The 23,229-nt window shown below is 43.5% G+C and overlaps 1 protein-coding gene across 4 annotated transcripts in view; it reads right to left on the bottom strand.

Moving 5' to 3' along the window:
* The window catches only part of smtnb (smoothelin b), a 385,166-nt gene that overhangs the window by 39,843 nt on the left and 322,094 nt on the right, over positions 1 to 23,229 (bottom strand). For 3 of the 4 annotated variants that reach the window (XM_070887930.1, XM_070887932.1, XM_070887929.1), the window contains 6 exons: positions 18,726 to 18,801; positions 12,749 to 12,922; positions 10,382 to 10,444; positions 8,783 to 8,852; positions 8,205 to 8,369; positions 1,589 to 1,712 (listed from right to left, as the gene is read on the bottom strand). In XM_070887930.1, coding sequence (XP_070744031.1) covers positions 1,589 to 1,712; positions 8,205 to 8,369; positions 8,783 to 8,852; positions 10,382 to 10,444; positions 12,749 to 12,922; positions 18,726 to 18,801 — 672 coding nt within the window. The remainder of the gene's footprint in view (positions 1 to 1,588; positions 1,713 to 8,204; positions 8,370 to 8,782; positions 8,853 to 10,381; positions 10,445 to 12,748; positions 12,923 to 18,725; positions 18,802 to 23,229) is intronic. The other variant, XM_070887931.1, reaches the window with a different exon arrangement.

Here is a 23,229-nt window from a genome sequence, read left to right on the forward strand (position 1 = left end):
AAGGTAGAGAGGCAGTGAGGTTTAGGGAGGGAATGCCAGAGCTTAGAGCCTGACGGCATGGCCGCCAATGGTGGAGTGATTAAAATCGGGGATGCACAAGAGGCCAGATTTGGAGTAATGCAAAGATCTCGAAGGGTTGTAGGGCTGGAGGAGGTGGCAGAGATAGAAAGAAAGACTTGCATTTATATAGCACCTTTCACGACCATCGGATATCTCAAAGCGCTTTACAGCCAATTAAATACTTTTGGCGTGTAGTCACTGTTGTAATGTGGGAACCGCGGCAGTCAACTTGCGCACAGCATAGGGAGCGGGTGAGGCCATGGAAGGATTTGAAAACAAGGATGACAATTTTAAAATCGAAGCGTTGCTTAACTGGAAGCCAATGTAGGTGAGCGAGCACAGGGGTGATGGATGAAAGTAATGTAGCATACCTGGTGGTCTGTCTCAAACCGAGCAAACCAATAATATAATGAATATGTAACTCTTTTTCAAAACTGACAAAGAAGCACAATTGTCCTTCAAAAAGGGAGTTTTCACATTTGGTTCCTTTTAAAATCAAACTGTTACGAATAACAGTTAACTTAAATATCAGCAATTTTCCCCTTTTATTTTATTTTAAAAAAAATACATGTACAGTAAGTCCAGTTAACATAATCGCACAAAATGGCTGGGAAGGAATGAAAGTGAGGAAGCTGAATAAAACACAATTGAAAGAATAAAACCATTGAAACATCACAGATTAACTTTAAAATTTCTCTCATACTGCAGGCTCAGTAACTACTCCCAGCCTCTTCCTCCAAAGACATTCTCAGTATTCATAGCTTAAACAAAAAATACCAAAATAACAAATTATTTTTTTAAATATATGTATTACCATTTTTATGGGTCATCGATGGTAAGACTCTCTTGCAGCAACAATGTTATGAACTAAAGAATATTTTTCTGTACGATTCTCTGATCTATGCTATGTCATGTCATAGAAAATGTTTACCCATCTTAAAAGATGCAAAAGGATATTCAATACTGAAAATATGAAATACTTGTGTTATTTTTAAATTATTGGTTTGAAATTGGGCTTAGTGAGTTTGTATGACATTCCTTTTCTATTTTAATAAAGTTGTTAACCCAAACAGGTTAAAACACATGATCGAGGAACTTTATATGCACCTGTTAATGAGCTTGTTATTAATATTGTACAGTGCAATTTCAATCAAACAAAATGATAAAGGCATCCTATAGAACAGTTACAGAGAAATTATTTCCTCTGATGGAAATCCAGAAAAAGAGGGTATAATCTTAAAATTAGAACTAAACCATTTAGGCGTGAAATCAAGCAGACTAAGATTGATAGATCGTTAGGCAAGGGTATCAAGGGTTATGGGACAAATGTGGGTAAATGAAGTTGAGGTACAGATCAGCCATGATCTAACTGAATCACAGAACAAGCTGGAGGGGCTAAATGGCCAACTCCTGTTCCTGTATTTCAATCCACTAAAAAAATCTCTTTCCTGGTGGAGTTGAAATTGAATAATTTTCCTCCCACTATCACTAAAAGATTCTCTGATAAGTGGAGTGTATGTGCGCTCACCTCATACCCACGTGTCTTGGCTCTACACCAGTCAAGCAGCATCTGCTTAATACTGTTAGCATTTGGCACACCACAACCTGAAGACCTCTGCACCTTCACTCTGGCAATGGCTGGATTTCCAGGACTGAAATATATAACGTGATGGATTTTGATGATTATAAATGATTAAAACAATTATATATTTGATATTTCCCCCAGTCATAGCTGGGGGAAAATTTTGTATACAATGATTTCAACACACACACACACACACACACACACATAATTCAATTCAGGATGCTTTACTCTAGTTGCTATGTAGAGTGGCAATGTAAGCAATTTCTCTGGTTGGTATTTCTAATGAGATCGTGAATGTGCTCAAAAATACTGATCAGAGGACATCATCCTACGTTTCTTTACAATGTGTATCTAGACACAAGTGTAGACTTTCCTCGGTACCAGGGATTCCACCCACCCCATTTCCCTTCATCCTGACCAGACGGATTTTCTTCAGTAAGTTGGCAGTGAGCTCCCGGTGGCATTTCCACGGGGTTGTCCTTTTCATGTGTGGAGGGTGAGGGGTCACAAAATGGCAGTGGTACCTGCCAGCAGCACCGGCTGCAGGGGGGAAAAAATCTGACTTTGTCGAGGGCAATGAATTGTTCTGTGATTGATTGCAGTAGGCAAATGGCCCGTTAATATTTAAATAGCCTTTCTGCCTCTTTATCAATGATGGATGCATTAATGCAAGGATATATATAAAAAAGCTGAATGGCTCCCTGTTGCATTTTATGCTCCCTCACATTGATAACTACCTCGAAATAGGCAAAAGACAAGAGGCAACCTGGGCCAATTGTGACCAGAGAAAATGATCCCCTCATTTATAGCCAGGTGTGAATAATTCTAAATTGGTTAAAATTTGGGGATCTGAAAAATTGGATTCCAAATTTGTATCTGAATCTGGGATGTGATATTCTCCAGCGATCTGCTCTGGGATCTCAACTTTTCACCAAATTTATTATGAACATGGATGAAGGAACAGAGATTAAAAACAGAAAATGCTGTTAATCTCAGCAGATCAGGCAGCCACTGTGGAGAGATACAGAATTAACAGGTTATGACGAAGGGTCACAGACTCGAAATGTTATCTCTATTTCTCTCCACAGATGCTGCCTGACCTGCTGAGATTTCCAGGATTTTCTGTTTGTATTTCGGATTCCAGCATCTGCAGTATTTTGCTTTTGTGCTGAAGGAATAGAGAGTTGTATACCCAAGTTTGCAGATGGCACTAAGTTAAGAGGGACAGTAAGTTGTGCAAATGGGAGCAGGAAGCAAAGGGACATAGACAGATTAAATGAGTGGATAAAACTATGGCAAATAGAGTTCAATGTGATGTCATCTACTTTGAACCCAGGAATGATAAATCGGAATATTTATTTTTAATGGTGAGAATCTAAGTACTGTAGAGGAGCAATAAGATTTTGGAGTCCAAGTACACAAATCATAAAAGCCTGTAGATAGATACAAAAAGCAATTAAAAAGCTAATGAATGTTGGCTTTGATATCAAGGGGGCTGGAAAGCAAAGGAATTTATGCTTTAGTTGTATAGAGCCTTGGTCAGACACCTTCTGGAGTACTGCATTCATTTTTATGCACCGTACCTCAGGAAGGATATTTGGCCATGGGCGGGGGTGCAGTGCAGGTTCAATTGAATGATACCAGAGCTTAGAGGGTTAAATTATGAGTATAAAGTTGCATAAAATTAGTTTGTATTCCCTTCAGTATAGGTGATTGAGGAGTGGAACTAATCGAGGTATTTAAAATGTTAAAATGATTTAATAGGGCAGATATGGAGAAACTATTTCCTCTAGCAGGGTAATCAAGAACAGGGGGGCATAATCTTAAAATTAGAGCTTGGCCATTCAGAAGCAAAATCAAGAAGCACTTTTTCATACAAAAGGTAGTAGAAATCTGGAACTTTTTCCCCAAAAGGCTGTGGTTGCTACGACAATTGGAACTTTCAACACCAAGATAGATAAGGTCAAGAGATGCGGAGCAAGGCGGGAAAATAAAGTTTAGATGCAGATGAAGCGGAGCAGGCCCAACGGGGTGAATACCTACTCCTGCTCCTAATGTTCCTAATATACTTGGATACTCCATCTCAACCTTTGTTATGATGTCTGGTATTAACAATGTACATGGGCTGAAAGAGGGATCTGTGGAGATGGGGTACAAATATTATTTTAATAACTAGCATAAGCAGGTAAATAGAAAGCAGCAGTCTGTGGAATTAAGGAACCAACACGAAACTGGGAACGGTAGCATAGTGGTTATGTTACTATACGAGTAATCCAGAGGCCTGGCCTAATGATCCAATCCCACAATGGCAGCTGGGGAATTTAAATTAAATAAATCTGGAATAAAAAGCTAGCATCAGTTATGGTGACCATGAAATTATTGGATTAGCGTAAAAACCCATCTGGTTCACTAATGTCCTTTAGGAAAGGAAATCTACCATTCTTACCTGGTCTGGCCTATATGTGACACCAGATCCACAGCAATGTGGTTAACTCTTAATTGCCCTCTGAAATGGACTCGCAAGCCACTCAGTTATAACAAACTGCTACGAAAAACAATAAGAATAAAACTGGATGGACCACCCAGCACCAGCTTTCCACACAACGGCACACTCAGCCCAGTCGACCCTGCAAGGTTCTCCTCACTAAAATCTGGGGACTTGTGAAAAAAATGGGAGATCTGTCCCACAGTCTAGTCAAGCAACAGCCTGACACTCATACTCTCAGAATCATACCTTTCAGCCCTGGGAGTCCTCAACATTGACTCTGGACCCCATGAAGTCTCATGACTTCAGATGAAGCATGAGCAAGGAATCCTCCTGCTGATTACCACCAACCGCTCTCCTTCAGATGATGAATCAGTACTCCTCCATGTTGAACACCACTTGGAAGAATCACTGAGGGTAGCAAGGGCACAGAATGTGGGTGGGGGACTTCAATGTTCATCACCAAGAATGGCTTGGTAGCACCACTACTGACTGAGCTGGCCAAGTCCTGAAGGACATAGCTGTCAGACTGAGCCTGCGGCAGGTGGTGAGAGAACCAACACGAGGGAAAAACCTACTTGACCTCGTTCTCACCAATCTACCTCGCAGATGCATCTGTCCATGACAGCATTGGTAGCAGTGACCACCGCATAGTCCTTGTGGAAACGAAGTCCCTTCTTCACACTGAGGACACCCTCCATTGAGTTGTGTGGCACTACCACCGTGCTAAATAGGATGATTCACAACAGATCTAGCAGTTCAAAACTGGGCATCTAGGAGGTGCTGTGGGCCATCAGCAGCAGCAGAATTTTATTCCACCACAGTCTGTAACCTCATGACCCGGCATATCCCTCACTCTACCATTACCATCAAGCCACGGGACCAACTCTGGTTCAATGAGGAGTGCAGAAGAGCATGCCAGGAGCAGCACCAGGCGTACCAAAAAATGAGGTGCTAACGTGGGGAAGCTGAAACACAGGACTACATGCATGCTAAGCAGCAGAAGCAGCTATTGGGGGAAAATTTAGATCAAAGCTCTGCTGTCCTGCCACATCCAGTCATGAATGGTGGTGGACAATTAAATAAATAACAGGAGGAGGAGGCTCCATGAATATCCCCATCCTCAATGATGGCGGGGCCCAGCTCGCAAGTGCAAAAGACAAGGCTGAAGCATTTGCAACCATCTTCAGCCAGAAGGGCTGAGTGGATAATCCATATCGGCCTCCTCATGTGTTCCCCACTATCACAGAAGCCAGTCTTCAGCCAATTTGATTCACTCCATGTGATATTAAGAAATGGCTGAGCGCACTGTATACAACAAAGGCTATGGGCCCTGACAACATCCCAGCTGTCATGCTAAAGACTTGTACTCCAGAACTAGCTGCACCTTTAGCCAAGCTGTTCCAGTACAGCCACAACACTGGCATCTACCCGACAATGTGGAAAACTGCCCAGGAATGTCCTGTTCACAGAAAGCAGGACAAATCCATTCCGGCCAATTACCGCCCTATCAGTCTACTCTTAATCATCACAAAATGATGGAAAGTGTCATCGACAGTGCTATCAGGCAGCACGTACTCACCAATAACCTGCTCACCAATGCTCAGTTTGGGTTCCGCCAGAACCCATTACAGCCTTGGTCCAAATATGGACAAAAGAGCTGAATTCCAGAGGTGAGGTGAGAGTGACTGCCCTTGTCATCAAAGCAGCATTTGACCAAGTGTGGCATCAAGACGTCCTATTAAAATTGAAGTCAATGGGAATCAGGAGGAAAACTCTCCACTGGTTGGAGTCATACCTAGCACAAAGGAAGATGGTTGTTGTTGTTGGAGGTCAATCATCTCAGCCCTTCGACATCACTGCAGGAGTTCCTTAGATCAGTGTCCTAGGCCCAATCATCTTCAGCTGCTTCATCAATGATCGTCCTTCCATCATAAGATCAGAAGTGGGGATGTTCGCTGATGATTGCACAGTGTTCAGTTCCATTTGCAACTCCTCAGATAATGAAGCAGTCCATGCCGCATGTAACAAGACCTGGACGACATTCAGACTTGAGCTGATAAGTGGCAAGTAACATTTGCATCACACAAGTGCCAGGCAATGACTATCTCCAACAAGTGAGGGTCTAACCACTGCCCCTTGACATTCAACGGCATTGCCATCGCTGACTCCCCCACCATCAACATGCTAGGGGTCACCATTGACCAGAAAGTTAACGGGACCAGCCACATAAATACTGTGGCCACAAGAGAAGGTCAGAGGCTAGGTATTCTGCAGCGAGTATCTCACCTCCTGACTGCCCAAAGCTTTTCCACCATCTACAAGGCACAAGTCAGGAGTGTGATAGAATACTCACCACTTGCCTGGATGAGTACAGCTCCAACAGTACTCAAGGAGCTCGACATCATCCAGGACAAAGCAGCCCGCTTAACTGACACTCATCCATCATCTTAAATATTCACTTCCTCCAACACTGGCGCATAGTGGCTGCAGTGTACCACCTTCAAGATGCACTGCAGCAACTCATCAAGGCTTCTTCAACAGCACTTCTCAAACCCACGACCTCTACCACCTAGAAGGGCAAGGGCAGCAGGTGCATGGGAACACCACCACCTGTAACTTCCTCTCCAAGTTGCATACTATCGCCATTCCTTCATTGTCGCTGGGTCAACACCCTGGAACTGCCTCCCCAACAGCACGATGGGAGTAACTTCACTACATGGACTGCAGCGGTTCAAGAAAGCGGCTCACCGCCACCTCCTCAAGAGCATCTAGGGATGGGCAATAAATGCTGGCCTTGCCAGCGACATCCACCTCCCAGGAACAAATAAAAAAACATGTAATGACATCAGAAGATGAAAATTACATGCTAATTGCTGTAAAAGAGTTAAAAATCAAGGCACAGAACTAATCATTAAGAATAGCAGTTGAAAATAGCTTGGAAGATAGATTACAACTGAAGAAAATCATTCAACCTATTTAGAAAGAGTCTATAGACCTATAATACAGCAGCCAATTATTCCTTACATTATTTTGGAATTGTTGCCTCTGCACCTGGAAGTATATTCCATTAAGGTGATTCTGCCCAGAATGAATAAAGTGGATAAACGTGAGGTTATCCATTTTGAGGGCAAAAACACGAAGGCAGAATATTATCTGGATGGCGGCAGATTAGGAAAAGGGGAGGTGCAACAAGACCTGGGTGTCATGGTTCATCAGTCACTGAAAGTGGGCATGCAGGTACAGCAGGCGGTGAAGAAGGCAAATGGTATGTTGGCCTTCATAGCTAGGGGATTTGGGTATAGGAGCAGGGAGGTCTTACTGCAGTTGTACAAGGCCTTAGTGAGGCCTCACCTGGAATATTGAGTACAGTTTTGGTCTCCTAATCTAAGGAAGGACGTTCTTGCTATTGAGGGAGTGCAGCGAAGGTTCACCCAACTGATTCCAAGGATGGCTGGACTGTCATATGAGGAGAGACGGGATCAACTGGGCCTTTATTCACTGGAGTTTAGAAGGGTGAGAGGGGATCTCATAGAAACGTATAAGATTCTGACGGGAATGGACAGGTTAGATGCGGGAAGAATATTCCCGATGTTGGGGAAGTCCAGAACCAGGGGATATAGTCTTAGGATAAGGGGTAGGCCATTTAGGACTGAGATGAGGAGAAACTTCTTCACTCAGAGAGTTGTTAACCTATGGAATTCCCTGCCGCAGAGAGTTGTTGATGCCAGTTCATTGGATATATTCAAGAGGGAGTTAGATATGGCCCTTACGGCTAAGGGGATCAAGGGGTATGAAGAGAAAGCAGGAAAGGGATAGTGAGGGAATGATCAGCCATGATTTTATTGAATGGCGGTGCAGGCTCGAAGGGCCGAATGGCCTACTCCTGCACCTATTTTCTATGTTTCTATGTTTCCTCAGACAATATTGCAATGAGGTGTTGTTCCTTGCATTTTTTGCATCTTAGCATAAAAGACCCACCATATAAGATTTTCGGCACTTTGTTTTCACAAATATTACACATTGAATACAGCAAAAACATCCTTTAAAAAGAGTTCTTGGTGAGTGTCCTACCTTCCACCTTCCTTTTCTAGTTTCTCAATCAATGCCTTCCGGGCCTGTGTTCCTGAAGTGCGTGGCAATGTTTGTGACCTCATCACCTCTTTCCGCTTCTCAGCCTGTTTCCTCTCAAGTGCTGACACACTGCTGGACCGTGCATCATCTTCTCGGTCAAAAATACTGGAGAAGCAAACCATAAAGTTATAGAATTCCCAAATGCAGATGGTTCAGCAAGTTAACTCAACGAGTAGCTGATCTATATAGACCATGAAGTTCCTTGGTTTGGTCCCTAGTTTGATTTAAGATGATCTTGACCAGATTGGATTGGTCTCAGTGCCCCTGGCAAGAGAGAGGAAAACTGGCCAGGTTCTTGTACCTGCTCACAATTCAGGAGCTCCTGCTGGAACTATCTGTGTGTGAATGCTAGGCGAGGATAGCATCTGCCAGTGTCTTGCTGGAACTGATTGCCAGGAGAAGCGCATAGCTTGCCCTGTGGCAACTCACAGGCACAACCATGAATCAGTTAGATGCGGTCATCAACAGGTCTCAATTTAGTGACTGTTACATTCTGAAGATAAAAAGTCACTTCTCACCTGCCAACTTTTTTGGACGAAGTGCTGCTGGAACTAAAGGAGGACTTGGTCTGGACAACAGTTGTTCCACCTGTTAAGAGAAAAATAATTAAAAAGATAGCAAATTTTGTCTGATAACACTCTTGTGAAATGCCTTAGGACGTTTTTGCTAAGTTATAAGGTGCTATATAAATGCAATTTGTTGTCTCAGTCAGGAAATGAAATTCAAAATCTCTTATCAGCACTGAAACCTTAGAACATAATTCTTAGGCTTTTTTTCCTATGACTCTGTAAACCAGTTGCTACAAGGTACATGACAGCACTCTGGGGTGCCTGGTCTGACATTTTCTTGTTTGTCAGCTCCCTGGCAATCTGGTTGAAATATGGAACTTGCAGTGTAAAGAAATCACAATAACAATGCTTCTAATCAATCAATGCAAAATTGAAACTTCTTCATCATTCACATGTTTTAACTTCAAGGGAACAGACTGTACAGTCTGTCCTGAGTAACAAGATAGTGAGAGCACTGCCACCAAAATTGAACAAGCTGTGCTCCTGGACCTTAATCCAAGACATCTCGGAATCTTGGGAGGTTGGGTCTCTTTCCAAATAAGTTTGGATCTATACAAGTCATATTTTCCAAATGATTGCCCACATCAGCTCATGGCTTCATGTGAATTCCAATTCGTTCATATGCCAGTCTGGCCTGGCAGTGAATTTAAGACCAATCCTTTGTTCCAGACATCTCTGCCTCACTGACCGCATCTAACTGATTCCACCTGCTGTCTGATATTTTCAATGCTTCATGTTAGGAAAAAACGGCGCGCTTCTCACTAAGAGAGCACAGTATAATCAGGGCTGTTGTCGGAATCCACCTATTTGATTTTGAAATATTGAACCAGAATAAGCCATCGGATCTCTGTTCAAGCATGGTATTGTTTACACTGAATCATACCTGTATTTATTCTGAATGCTACAAAAGTCTGAAATCATTGCTGCAGATTATTGTTCTATTCTTTTCAACCTAGTCTTGAATCACTGAAGAAATGAAATAACAGAAAGGTCGACTAAATAGAAGCAAGATTCACGGATTCCCCTTTCATTTCATTTCCACAATCGTCTCTCTTTCTTTCTTGTGTCGCTGACTTATTTGGGCTACGTTTTCATACATGTCCCCTGACTTTCAGCTTTCTGCTCTAGTGACTATTCTTGATAGGTCAGCCTAGCCAGCAGTTACAGTGAGTGTTGTCAGACAATTAATTTGTGGAGTGCATCATGTCCTCACCTGACATTCACACACACACTTTTTAGCAGGGGTCACTGAACTGCATTCAGAGTCAGTAACTCTGGCTATTTTTTGCCTCCAAACGAAGGGCTCTTAGGCCAACGGTAGCATCCCTGCAGCTACCGTTGGCCTTTGCTAAAAGTGAAGATCAAACCTGGGATCTTCCTGGTTTGTGCAACTGGGTTCCGCATTAGGCAGTGCACTTACCAACTGAAATGGTGGGAGAACTTTGTTCCCTTTGAATACCATGTCCTATCCCAAGACACTGCTATTTCAGATGTCGCAGAGTTGAAGATATTTCAAGAGTTCATATTAGTCCGACTTATTCTGCTTACCATCAGTTTTCTTTACAATGCTGGACTCCACAGTGGTAGTTCGTAAAGTTCTGTTGCCACCGTCTGAAAGACCAGAATAATTTTCAATAATTCTGGATATTACAAGGGAATTACTATTGACCCAATACCACCATAGCTGAGCGTAGATTTTTTAAATTGAGAAACGTAGATGAAGGGCTCTAGTACATAGAGCATCAAGCTTGAAAAGAGGAAAAGAGGAAGAAAGAAGACAAAGTAATTCAAGAAGAGGTGTTGAGGTGACATCAAGCTTCAGTTTTAAAAGCTTGTAGCTTAGAAGAGGAACGGAAGACTGAGCAAGGTAAATCGTTCCATGGTTTTGAGATATTGACAAAGTATGAATTAGACGAGATGGAGTGGGGAGTCTTGATTCCAACATAGTGAAGCAATAGGAAGAAGGAATGGTTGAAATTTCCTTTGTTATCATAACTACAAGGTAGGTTCAGAGGAAGATCTTTCAGCCCATTTGATTTCCTCCTTTTGGAATAACAACTCTACTTTCTTTCCATTACAGCCCTAGCTGTTTCTTAAATGAGTTCTGTGATCTCAACTTGTCTTTGTGGCAAATCACTCCAGCTGTGAATCACCCTCTGTACAAACAAAATTTGTGCTTCACACTCTGAACCATGTGCTCTCGTCTTGTTCTATCTGATAATATTTTTCAGGTTTACTTTCACTACCTCATTAAAAATCTTATCTGCCTCTATGTTCCCTTCTAAAGTATTTATTTCAAGGGTCTAGAGCCCTTGCTGCCTCGTAACTAATCTCTTGGACAGCAATATTCTCCTGTACACTGCTTTTATGTCCCCTTATGTTCCAAGGACCAGAACTGTACACAGTACTCCAGGTGTAGACTGAACAGTGCACTGTAGTGCTTCAACCTGACTTCTGGGCTTTCAACTTAACTAATTATAACCCAGCATTCGACTTGTTTTGTTCATTTCTCCCACCTCAATGGGTCAAGTAACACCCCTAGGTCTCTTTCAATATATCCCTTGGTAAGTTCTATCCCACCCACAAAGTACACATCTATGCGAGTATTAATTCATATATATATATAAAAACATGCATTTGTCTGCATTAAGCTTCAGTTGCAAACCTGTCAAGCTCTCCGTATAACACCTGGCTGCCTCCTGGCCTAGTGTTAAATGCAAATTACCCCAGGAAAGTGAACAAACAGCAAAGCCACAACCAACTTCCAACTGACTTCCAACCAGACCATCCTAAACCACGACCAGTACAAGACCACCTGTGGTTTTTGGATTGGGCTCAGAAGATGCACTGGAAGATCCAAGAAACTTCTGAAAGTCCAGTTATCATTAATATGAAGGATATCCATACATACACTTGCTAGTAGAATCTTATATTCATCAGTATATAAACTGCAGGTCACAAATACAAAGCATGAACATGTGACCTACAAGAGTTTAAGGTTTTTCACAATCTACAAGGCAAGCCCCTTACTAGTGGTAGTGTAGAATTTATCAGTTTAGTTGATTGTTTTGTGCACAGCAAGAACATGGGAATGCACAGGACTGGAAGAGACCATTGTGATCCACCTAGCTAGTCCCAAAATTCGAAAAATATCATACGCACTAATAAGACTCGATTAAATACCTATCTTGTTCCCTCTTGAATTTGCCAAAATTGTCCACCTTAAATGCCTCTCTGGGCAGTCTCTTCCATAGCTTGGAGCTTGCTGTGCATAAATTGGCTGCTGCGTTTCCTACATTACAACAGTGACTACACTTCAAAAGTGCTTCATTGATTGTAAGGCGCATTGGGACATCCCAAAGTTGTGAAAGGCGCTATATAAATGTAAATCTTTCTTTATTTTATATATTCACAACCTGCCATGTACACTATTTAAATCTAAACATTTTGCTTTCTTTCGCCTTAGATTCTGCACATACCCACTTTTTGCAGAGTTTGTGCACACATCAAAAATATTAATTCATTTTTATCAATATTCCTTCAGTCTTAAGATATCGCAATGAGATCTTCCCTGAGCCTTCTTTTCTCCAGCATAAACATTCCTACTTTCCAGAAATTTTCCTTCTGGATGAGGTATCTAATCCAAATGTCAATTTAATTGCCCTTTACTGTACCTCTAGACAACATCGTATTGTAGAATTCTTCTCAACTTTTTGACTCCAAAATCTTTAGCTGAATTAAGAAGAATCTATTGGTGAATTGGTTAACCTTGCTTATGCATGACTGCCAGTATAGGGACACCTACTGTAAAAAAGCATTACCATGGACTGCAATTGCAGTAGCTTTTGACTAAAGCTACCCACGTGTTCTTCAATGAACCAGAGACCACTTTTGCCCTCTGTATCTTCCCATTACCTGACTGGGTGATTCTCTCAGTCTTTGACATGGAGGTGATAGTCTTCCCATCTGCAGATTTTTCTGTTTTGGATACAGCAATTCCAGCAGCATTTAAAGACTTTGCTTTCTTCTCCTCTTCTGTTTTCTGTTTCAATTCCTGTAGTCTCATTTCACGCTCTCTCTCTCTCTCGTCTGAAGAGAGGCAAAAACAAAAGCCTAACTGTAAGAAGTCACAACACCAGAGCCTCTCCAGCTTACATAAACAATGCCCAATATCTAATGAGAAGTTGTACATTTAGGCACAACTCTAAATATTAGTTCATGGGTGCTTCTGACCCACACATCTACTGCTGACTTACTGCACTAATCTTTGGTGGCAATACTGAATAAAATTAAGTGGAACCTCTTACTTCTGCTCCCCAACAATATTCAACTTTGCTGTGTAAACCTGGAAAAACAGATAATGAAGATCGCCAATAAAAGATAAACAACTTATTTTTCTTTTTGCTATTAGGAAGTATTGGGGCTGAAATTGCCCCTTTCTCTAAGAGCCGTGACCATCTCAAAGAGGCGGCCATGGGTCAGCAAGGACTAACCGCTCGGTCGGCGCGAAGGGGCCGACATTTTCAAACTGGCCCTCCGTTATTTTTGGAGCAGTGTACGGGACCGCCCTTGCCTTCTTCCCACCCCGTCGGGCATGCGCCGACCTCTTACCGACTGGCGGCGACCCCCTTTTTGCGCCATGTGTGAAATTGCCCCACAGGAAATTGCACCATGGGAGCGGATCGGCACCACTCGGTACCCCCGACAGCTTTCCCCGGTGGGAAGCTTCTTCAGGCTGGGCGGCGCGTCCCCGTTAAAGGGGAGGGCGCACAGCCGCGGCTGCCATTTTATTTTAATTGTCGGCCGACTCCGAAATCGGCCCGACAGTGGCAGCCACGGGTTCAGCCCAACACCCCTTCCTGGGTACTGGGCCGCTGGCCCAGCCGAAACCCTCCCTGGTGGCCCAGTGGGTACCACTAAAGTGGCTGCAGAGCTCGCAGCAGCCCTCCCCTTTAACTGAAGGGGAGGGACGTTGCAAAGCATCAGTACGACGATGCGTGTCCGCATTGAGCTGACTCGCCGCTGATGACTTGGAGCGGAAGCCGACCCGCTCCAGACCCCACATCGGGGCGTAGAAAACACTAAAAACAGTAAGTGCGCCCTGTTTGGGGCGGGTGGAAATTTCGGCCCCATCGTCTTTTTCCACAGTAACATAAAGTCTTACTTTTCTCAAAAATAAACACTCCAAAACCTTTGAAAAGAGTATATATTAACATGTGTTTGGAGTATTAACCTGTATTGCCCCTCCCAGAGTAATCCTTCTACTCTTGATGATTATGAAGGTGACCAGATGACACTAAGCTGGGTGGCAGTGTGAGCTGTGAGGAGGATGCTAAGAGGCTGCAGGGTGACTTGGAAAGGTTAGGCAAGTGGGCAAATGCATGGCAGATGCAGTACAATGTAGATAAATGTGAGGTTATCCACTTTGGTAGCAAAAACAGGAAGGCAGAATATTATCTGAATGGTGACAGATTAGGAAAAGGGGAGGTGCAACAAGACCTGGGTGTTATAGTACATCAGTCATTGAAAGTTGGTATGCAGGTATAGCAGGTGGTGAAGGCGGCAAATGGCATGTTGGCCTTCATAGCGAGAGGATTTGAGTATAGGAGCAGGGAGGTTTTACTGGGGTGTACAGGGCCTTGGTGAGGCCACACCTTGAATATTGTGTACAGTTCTGGTCTCCTAATCTGAGGAAGGACATTCTTGCTATTGAGAGAGTGCAGCGAAGGTTCACCAGACTGATTCCCGGGATGGCAGGACTGACATATGAAGAAAGACTGGATCGACTAGGTTTATATTCACTGGAATTTAGAAGAATGAGAGGGGATCTCATAGAAACATATAAAATTCTGACGGGATTGGACAGTATAGATGCAGGAAGAATGTTCCCAATGTTGGGGAAGTCCAGAACCAGGGGTCACAGTCTAAGGATAAGGGGTAAGCCATTTAGGACTGAGATGAGGAGAAACTTCCTCACTCAGAGAATTGTGAGCCTGTGGAATTCTCTACCACAGAAAGTTGTTGAGGCCAGTTCGTTAGATATATTCAAAAGGGAGTTAGATGTGGCCCTTACGGCTAAAGGGATCAAGGGGTATGAAGAGAAAGCAGGAATGGGGTACTAAAGTTGCAATATCAGCCATGATCATATTGAATGATGGTGCAGGCTCGAAGAGCCGAATGGCCTAGTCCTGCACCTATTTTCAATGTTTCTATGTTTCTATGACCCTTACCGATTAACTGAGTGAAGGCTTTTTCCAATTCCACCTCAGAGAAAATTAGATCATTCACCTAAATTATAACATTTTACTCAAATCTGCCACATGGCTGTTAAAAATGTTTTTTTTTGTATTTTGTGAATATACAATAATTTTTACTTTCAGAATGTGCAACACAGTGACATGAACAGTGTTTACAGCCCCTATCTGAATAGATAGATAATGTGAATATTGTATAGTATGGTTATCTAGTTTAGTGGATAAATGAAAGTTATCAGCCTATAGCCATACCTTCTTTATCACTTGTAAGCTCCCCATCCACCAGAGAGTCTATGACGCATGAGATCAAGAAACAAGAAAACCATACATAAACAAGGAGGTTCCCAGTTAGTTGCTTGCTTGCTAGTTTCACACCATTTCTAATCCAGTGAGACCATTTGCACCTACTGGTTCACTTAGCTGGATAGCGTTATCTGGATAAATGATACACTGATAGACATGAGGTGCTCTCATCTAGCAAAAAAGCCAGTTCTGTAATCAGGACACTTAAAACAAAATAACTTTTGTACAGCGTGGGACTGAACTCACAACAAATGTAAAAGTATACATAGCTGTTGTAATCATCACCCTACTAAATGGATGAGAGGATGAGAGTCCTGAACATGTTACTACTCCAAGACATGAGCACATAATCAGTATATAGAATCATAGAATAATGCAACACAGAAGGCCATTCAACAACAACAACAACTTGTATTTACATAGTGCCTTTAATGTAGTAAAACGTCCCAAGGCACTTCACAGGAGTGTTAGAAGACAACATTTTGACACCGACCCACATAAGAAGAAATTCCGGCAGATGATCAAAAGCTTCGTCAAACGGGTATGCTTTAAGGGGTGTCTTAAAGGAGGAAAGAGTGGTACAGAGGCGGAGAAGTCTAGGGAGGGAGTTCCAGAGCTTAGGGCCTAGGCAGCTGAAGGCACGGCCACAATTGATTGAACGATTATAATCAGGGATGCTCAAGGAGGGCAGAATTTGAGGAGTGCAGACATCTCGGGGGGTTGTGGGGCTGAAGGAGATTACAGACAGAGGGATGGGTGAGGCCATGGAGGGATCTATAAACAAGGATGAGAATTTTGAAATCGAGGCGTTGCTTAACCGGGAGCCAATGTAGGTCAGCAAACACAGGGGTGATGGGTGAACGGGATTTGGTGCGAGTTACAACCCGGGCTGCCGGGTTTTGGATGACCTCAAGCTTATGTAGGGTAGAATGTAGGCGGCCAGCCAGGAGTGCGTTGGAGTAGTCAAGTCTAGAGGTAATAAAGGCATGGATGAGGGTTTCAGCAGCTTATGAGCTGAGACATGAGCGGAGACGGGCAATGTTACGGAGGTGGAAATAGACGGTTTTAGTTATGCTGTAGATATGTGATCGGAAGCTCATTTCAGGGTCAAATATGACACTAAGGTTGCGAACAGTCTGGTTCAGCCTCAGACAGATGCTAGGGAGAGGGATGGAGTCAGTGGCTAGGGAACAGAGTTTGTGGTAGGGACCAAAGTCAAAGCTTTGGTCTTCCCAATATTTAATTGGAGAAAATTTATGCTCATCCAGGACTGGATGTCGGAGAAGCAGTCTGACAATTTAGAGACCGTGGACGAGTCGAGAGAAGTGGTGGTGAGGTAGAGCTGGGTGTTGTCAGCGTAAATGTGGAAACTGACGCTGTGTTTTTAGATGATTTCGCCAAGGGACAGCATGTAGATGAGAAATAGGAGGGGGCCAAGGATAGATTCTTGGGGGACATCAGAGGTAACGATGCGGGAATGGGAAGAGAAGATATTGCAGGTGATTTTCTGGCTATGACTAAATAGATAAGAATGGAACCAGGTGAGTGCATTCCCACCCAGCTGGCAATGGCGGAGAGGCGTTGGAGGAGCGTGGAGTGGTCAACCGTGTCAAAGGTTCGGCCCATCATACCTGTGCCGGAGTACTGAAGGAGTGCAGCATTGTCAGAGGTGCTATCTTTCAGACAAGACACTGAACAGAGACCCCTTTTGTCTGTCCAGGGGTGCATAAACAATCTTGTGGCACTTTTAAGAGCAGCAATAAATTAATTAATTGACAGTGAAGTGCACTTGGGATATCCTGTTACATGAAAGGCACTATATTACTGAAAGTTCTTTCTTATCATATTCAGTAGCTTGACAATATCCACAACACCTGAGGTCCACCATACACATCATCTGGCAAGACAATATTACTAACAGCAAGATCCTTGATCACACCAAGACCATTATTATTGAGGCCATTTTGATAAGACCACAACTGCTGGTCAAAATATGTCGGCTATATGAAAGATTCCAGAATGTCAAAAAGGTTCTGTACAGCAAGCTGAAACAAGGCAAGCAGATGCAGGATAGGCAGTGAAAGAGGTACAAGGAGCTCAAGCTATGCAATATCAATGTTGATAGCGAGGGAAACCTTACAGCTGACTAAACAAACTGGTGAACAGTAATACAGGGTGATGTCAGCTAGTAGGAGCACCAGAAATTAGATCTGCTGAACGAGAAACAGTAAAAATGTAAACATGTGCAGCAGCAGCCTGTGAACCCAGACAAGCTGTTTAGGTTAACAAAACATGCAGGAGATTGTGCCTCTCTTATGACTGATTCTGTTTAAAAAAAGGATTACAATCTTTGGCCTGGATTTTAGGGTCTTCTCCGTTCTGTTTTTTGTCCCGGAGTGGCGGCAATGAGGTTTTTTTTGGCCGGGCAGTCAGCCTCCAGCACCCTGCAGTGATCTTTGGATCCGGTTTAGCAGCGGCGCTGAGCAGCACCACCCGGAAGAGCTGCGCCTGGTGTGCAACGCCCCTGGTTGCAACACCAGTGCGAGTTTTGATTCTTAACCGACCCGTATGCTGGAAAGCACGCCTCGCACTGACCGCCTGGAAAATCATACGGTCCAACGATACCGACAGTGGAAAGGTAAATAAATAGGGTAAATGTGATTGTTTTTTCTTTTAATTTTATTTTGCAATCTGTGTTGTGGTGGCGTGGACAATATTTTGGGAATGTTTTTGAGGATTTTTGGGGGGTTTTCCCTCCTCCTCCCCAGGCGTCTCTCGGAGCGCTCCCGGCCCAGCTCTTTAGCTTGGGAGTTTCCCATCCTAACGCCCCAAGAGAGGTGTACAACGCCTCCCTTAGCACTGCGTCCCCTGATTCAGCGTCCAGCTGCCCAAACTTACCTACTTAGGCGCAAACGATTCCTGGGCGCTCACTTTCCTGCCCCGCCATCATTATCACCCCATGAAACATCAAAGCCAAAAATCCAGCCCTTTGAGTATGAAGGAATGGAGGCATCACCTACTGCATGATCAATTGTAAAAATAAATGTGCGCTGTGGACTGATGTCCATTGAGAAATTAATTTAGACTACTCAGGCAATTTCCAGTAAGGACTCTACTAATTATAATTGATACCTTCATCCTATCCATCAGAAATGAGTAGAAACCCAGATTTCAATAGAGTCTTACACCATCCTTCAACATGCAGTTGCCTGGCTTCCATTCAGGATCTCCCTGTGACATGTCCAAGACCGGTGACCCCCCCATTTGCAGGATCACAGCAATAAGCCCACATCAGTTGTGCTGCGCTATCATGCCTTTTCGTTTAAGCCACCTACCTCTTTTCTTTTTCCGGAGCTCCCTCATTGCAGCTCGAATCATCTTCCTTTTTTCAAAATCTGTTGTTGCATCAAGCTTCAGAATATATGTGGAGAAAATAGTGTTATAAAGTAGTAATATTTGATTGAAAATTGATCTTTTGTTTCTATGTCCTGGTAAAAGGAGTAGATGTGCCATATCGACCAGTAAGGTCCCAGGGTTGATTTTCAACCTGTGCTGAGTTAGTTGATTTCAACCAGGGAGTCAGTAAGGATGCTACAATTGGTTTTGGTGATACTGGGCTAGGGATAATTGGTCAAGGTCACCAGTCTTGTTCACGGTCCAGCAACCACTTTTGGAAATCCATCCATGTGGACACAGGGCAAGGATAGACTTGGCTGTGATGCTCATAACAGTGAAAATGTTTGCTGATGCTCACTACATTACCTCACATGTGAAGAATGTACACTTTGATGCTCTAAAGTGTAAAAATGTTTCTGGGAGAGCTCAACGGCATTTATTAACTCAGTGAGATGTTCCGGCAGAAAAGTAATTGGTTACCGAAATACTCCACATAGTCTTGGAGATGCGTGAAGGTGTCGTTCACAGTGAGGTGAATGGTCGAAGGTTCGGGGATGGGAGTAATTCGCTCTTGTGCCACTTGAACCTCAGCCTTGGGTTTGAAACAAAAACTGCTGTCACAAACTGCTGTCACTCACCGGACACCACATGTCTTGGCTGTTCTGGTAGCAGAGTGCACTTATGGTGACACAGTATGTCCCACTCCCCACGTATGCTACCTGTGGAGGTACGTGATCTGCTGCCATCAAATCCATGGTGCAATTGATAGGTTCCACGCCTGCAGAAGCAAACCCATATTCTGACCAAACAAAAGCATTCAAGTGCTGGGGACACAGTATTACATGTGCACCCTGGCTCTGGCATCCAGAGGGGTCAGTACCTGCCATAGCATGCTCCCACTTTATAACATACAGTGGGACTGCTTTAAAACGAACATGCACTCCTTCACAAATGACCCCAATATTCTCAACCCTGTATACTGGCTGGCCAGGATAACCCGCCCATTACCGGCATCCTTACTACAATTCCCATCACTGTATGGTTGGACTGCCTGCAATCTACAGGGACAGGGTTCAGAGGCTAAACGAAGCTGGCACGGGCTCAACTAATTTCTATATGGGTGCAGCGGGGCGAGATGCTTGTTGCTTATCCATGATGGGACCTTGCCCCAGGTGCTCCAGGTTATTGCAGCCCTCGCCCAGCAACCATGCTCCATACAGCACGCACACCTCATTCCGTGCAGCCTGCACCAAGGCATTCCTGTCCTCCCATATCAAATCATTAACAGTTTTAGCGTGCCTCTCCAGCTCCGCAATGACCTCCTTTAAATGAATGGTCATTGCCTGGTCCTCATGAAGTTCTGAACCCACCACTGTATTGTCTTCCTCTAGAATCTTACGCAGTTGGTTCTGTATCCCAGTGATCTGCACCTGGAGTTGTACACGTTATTAACAATACTCGTTCCTGTACTGAACGCTGTGGCTACATCGTTCCAGGTCCCTCTTCTCTGGCTCCCGGACCCCACACTATTCCCAACATTCAGACAATAAAGCTGTTCTTTATCTACATTTCCATAGTCCAGTTCATAAAATTCCTGAAACATTACTTTTAACAGAGCTTCATAAAGCTTCTAGAGGGCTGGCCATCGTAGACTGGGTAATGTGTAATGAGAAAGGGCTAATTAGCAATCTTGTTGTGCGAGGCCCCTTGGGGAAGAGTGAACATAATATGGTAGAATTCTTTATTAATATGGAGAGTGACACAGCTAATTCAGAGACTAGGGTCCTGAACTTAAGGAAAGGTAACTTCGATGGTATGAGACGTGAATTGGATAGAATAAACAGGCGAGTGATACTTAAAGGGTTGACGGTGGATAGGCAATGGCAAACATTTAAAGATCACATGGATGAACTTCAGCAATTGCACATCCCTGTCTGGAATAAAAGTAAAAAGGGGAAGGTGGATCAGCCGTGGCTAACAAGCGAAATTAAGGATAGTGTTAAATCCAAGGAAGCGGCTTATAAATTGGCCAGAAAAAGCAGCAAACCTGAGGACTGGGAGAATTTTATAATCCAGCAAAGGAGGACAAAGGGTTTAATTAGGAGAAGGAAACTAAAATATGAGAGGAAGCTTGCTGGCAACATAAAAACTGACTGTAAAAGATTCTATAGATATGTGAAGAGAAAAAGATTAGTGAAGACAAACGTAGGTCTCTTGCAGTCAGATTCAGGTGAATTTATAATGGGGAACAAAGAAATGGCGGACCAGTTAAACAACTACTTTGGTTCTGTCTTCACGAAGGAAGACACAAATAACCTTCCGGAAATACTAGGGGACCGAGGGTCTAGTGAGAAGGAGGAACTGAAGGAAATCCTTATTAGGCGGGAAATTGTGTTAGGGAAATTGATGGGCTTGAAGGTCGATAAATCCCCAGGGCCTGTTAGTTTACATCCCAGAGTACTTAAGGAAGTGGACCTAGAAATAGTGGATGCATTGGTGCTCATTTACCAATAGTCTATCGACTCTGGATCAGTTCCTATGGACTGGAGGATAGCTAATGTAACACCACTTTTTAAGAAAGGAGGGAGAGAGAAAATGGGTAATTATAGACCGGTTAGCCTGACATCAGTAGTGGGGAAAATGTTGGAATCAATTAAAGATGAAATAGCAGCGCATTTGGAAAGCAGTGACAGGATCGGTCCAAGTCAGCATGGATTTATGAAAGGGAAATCATGCTTGACAAATCTTCTAGAATTTTTTGAGGATGTAACTGGTAGAGTGGACAAGGGAGAACCAGTGGATGTGGTGTATTTGGACTTTCAAAAGGCTTTTGACAAGGTCCCACACAAGAGATTGGTGTGCAAAATTAAAGCACATGGCATTGGGGGTAATGTACTGACATGGATAGAGAACTGGTTGGAAGACTGGAAGCAGAGAGTCGGGATAAACGGGTCCTTTTCAGAATGGCAGGCAGTGACTAGTGGGGTGCCGCAGGGCTCAGTGCTGGGACCCCAGCTATTTACAATATACGTTAATGATTTAGATGAATGAATTGTGTGTAATATCTTCAAGTTTGCAGATGACACTAAACTGGGTGGCGGTGTGATCTGTGAGGAGGACACTAAGAGGGTGCAGGGTGACTTGGACAGGTTAGGTGAGTGAGCAAACGCATGGCAGATGCAGTATAATGTGGATAAATGTAAGGTTATCCACTTTGGTGGCAAAAACACGAAGGCAGAATATTATCTGAATGATCTCAGATTAGGAAAAGGGGAGGTATAACGAGACCTGGGTGTCATGGTACATCAGTCATTGAAAGTTGGCATGCAAGTACAGCAGGCGGTGAAGAAGGCAAATGGTATGTTCGCCTTCATAGCTAGGGGATTTGAGTATAGGAGCAGGGAAGTTTTACTGCAGTTGTACAGGGCCTTAGTGCTCACCTGGAATATTGTGTTCAGTTTTGGTGTAATCTGAGGAAGGACGTTCTTGCTGAGGGAGTGCAGCGAAGGTTCACCAGACTGATTCCCGGGATGGCTGGACTGACATATTAGGAGAGACTGGATCAACTGGGCCTGTATTCACGAGTTTAGAAGGATGAAAGGGGATCTCATAGAAACAGATAAAATTCTGACTGGACTGTACAGGTTAGATGCAGGAAGAATGTTCCCGATGTTGGGGAAGTCCAGAACCAGCGGACATAGTATAAGGATAATGGGTAAGTCATTTAAGACTGAGATGAGGAGAAACTTCTTCACTCAGAGAGTTATTAAACTGTGGAATTCCCTACCGCAGAGAGTTGTTGATGCCACTTCATTGGATATATTCAAGAGGAAGTTAGATTTGGCCCTAACGGCTAAAGGGACCAAGGGGTATGGAGAGAAAGCAGTAACGGAGTACTGAGGTGAATGATCAGCCATGATCTTATTGAATGGTGGTGCAGGCTTGAAGGGCCGAATGGCCTACTCCTGCACCTATTTTCTATGTTTCTATGTTTCTATGAAGCACTGGAGGGTGATCTGCACCCATGGAACCATTTCCTAGCAAAGAGTCAACACTTTCAGATGCAGAAAAGGGGATACAATTAACAGGAATAAAAGATTGGAAAAAAAAACTGAAAGACTAGAATTAATGGTTCCTGAGTTAATGCAAACTCAGATGTATGATCCAGAACTTAAAGAAGGGTAACTTTGAAGGTATGAGGCGTGAATTGGCTAGGATAGAATGGCGAATGATACTTAAGGGGTTGACTGTGGATGGGCAATGGCAGACATTTAGAGACCGCATGGATGAACTACAACAATTGTACATTCCTGTCTGGCGTAAAAATAAAAAAGGGAAGGTGGCTCAACCGTGGCTATCAAGGGAAATCAGGGATAGTATTAAAGCCAAGGAAGTGGCATACAAATTGGCCAGAAATAGCAGCGAACTCAGGGACTGGGAGAA

The sequence above is a fragment of the Pristiophorus japonicus genome, chromosome 8, assembly GCF_044704955.1.
Source record: "Pristiophorus japonicus isolate sPriJap1 chromosome 8, sPriJap1.hap1, whole genome shotgun sequence".
Taxonomy (NCBI): domain Eukaryota; kingdom Metazoa; phylum Chordata; class Chondrichthyes; family Pristiophoridae; genus Pristiophorus; species Pristiophorus japonicus.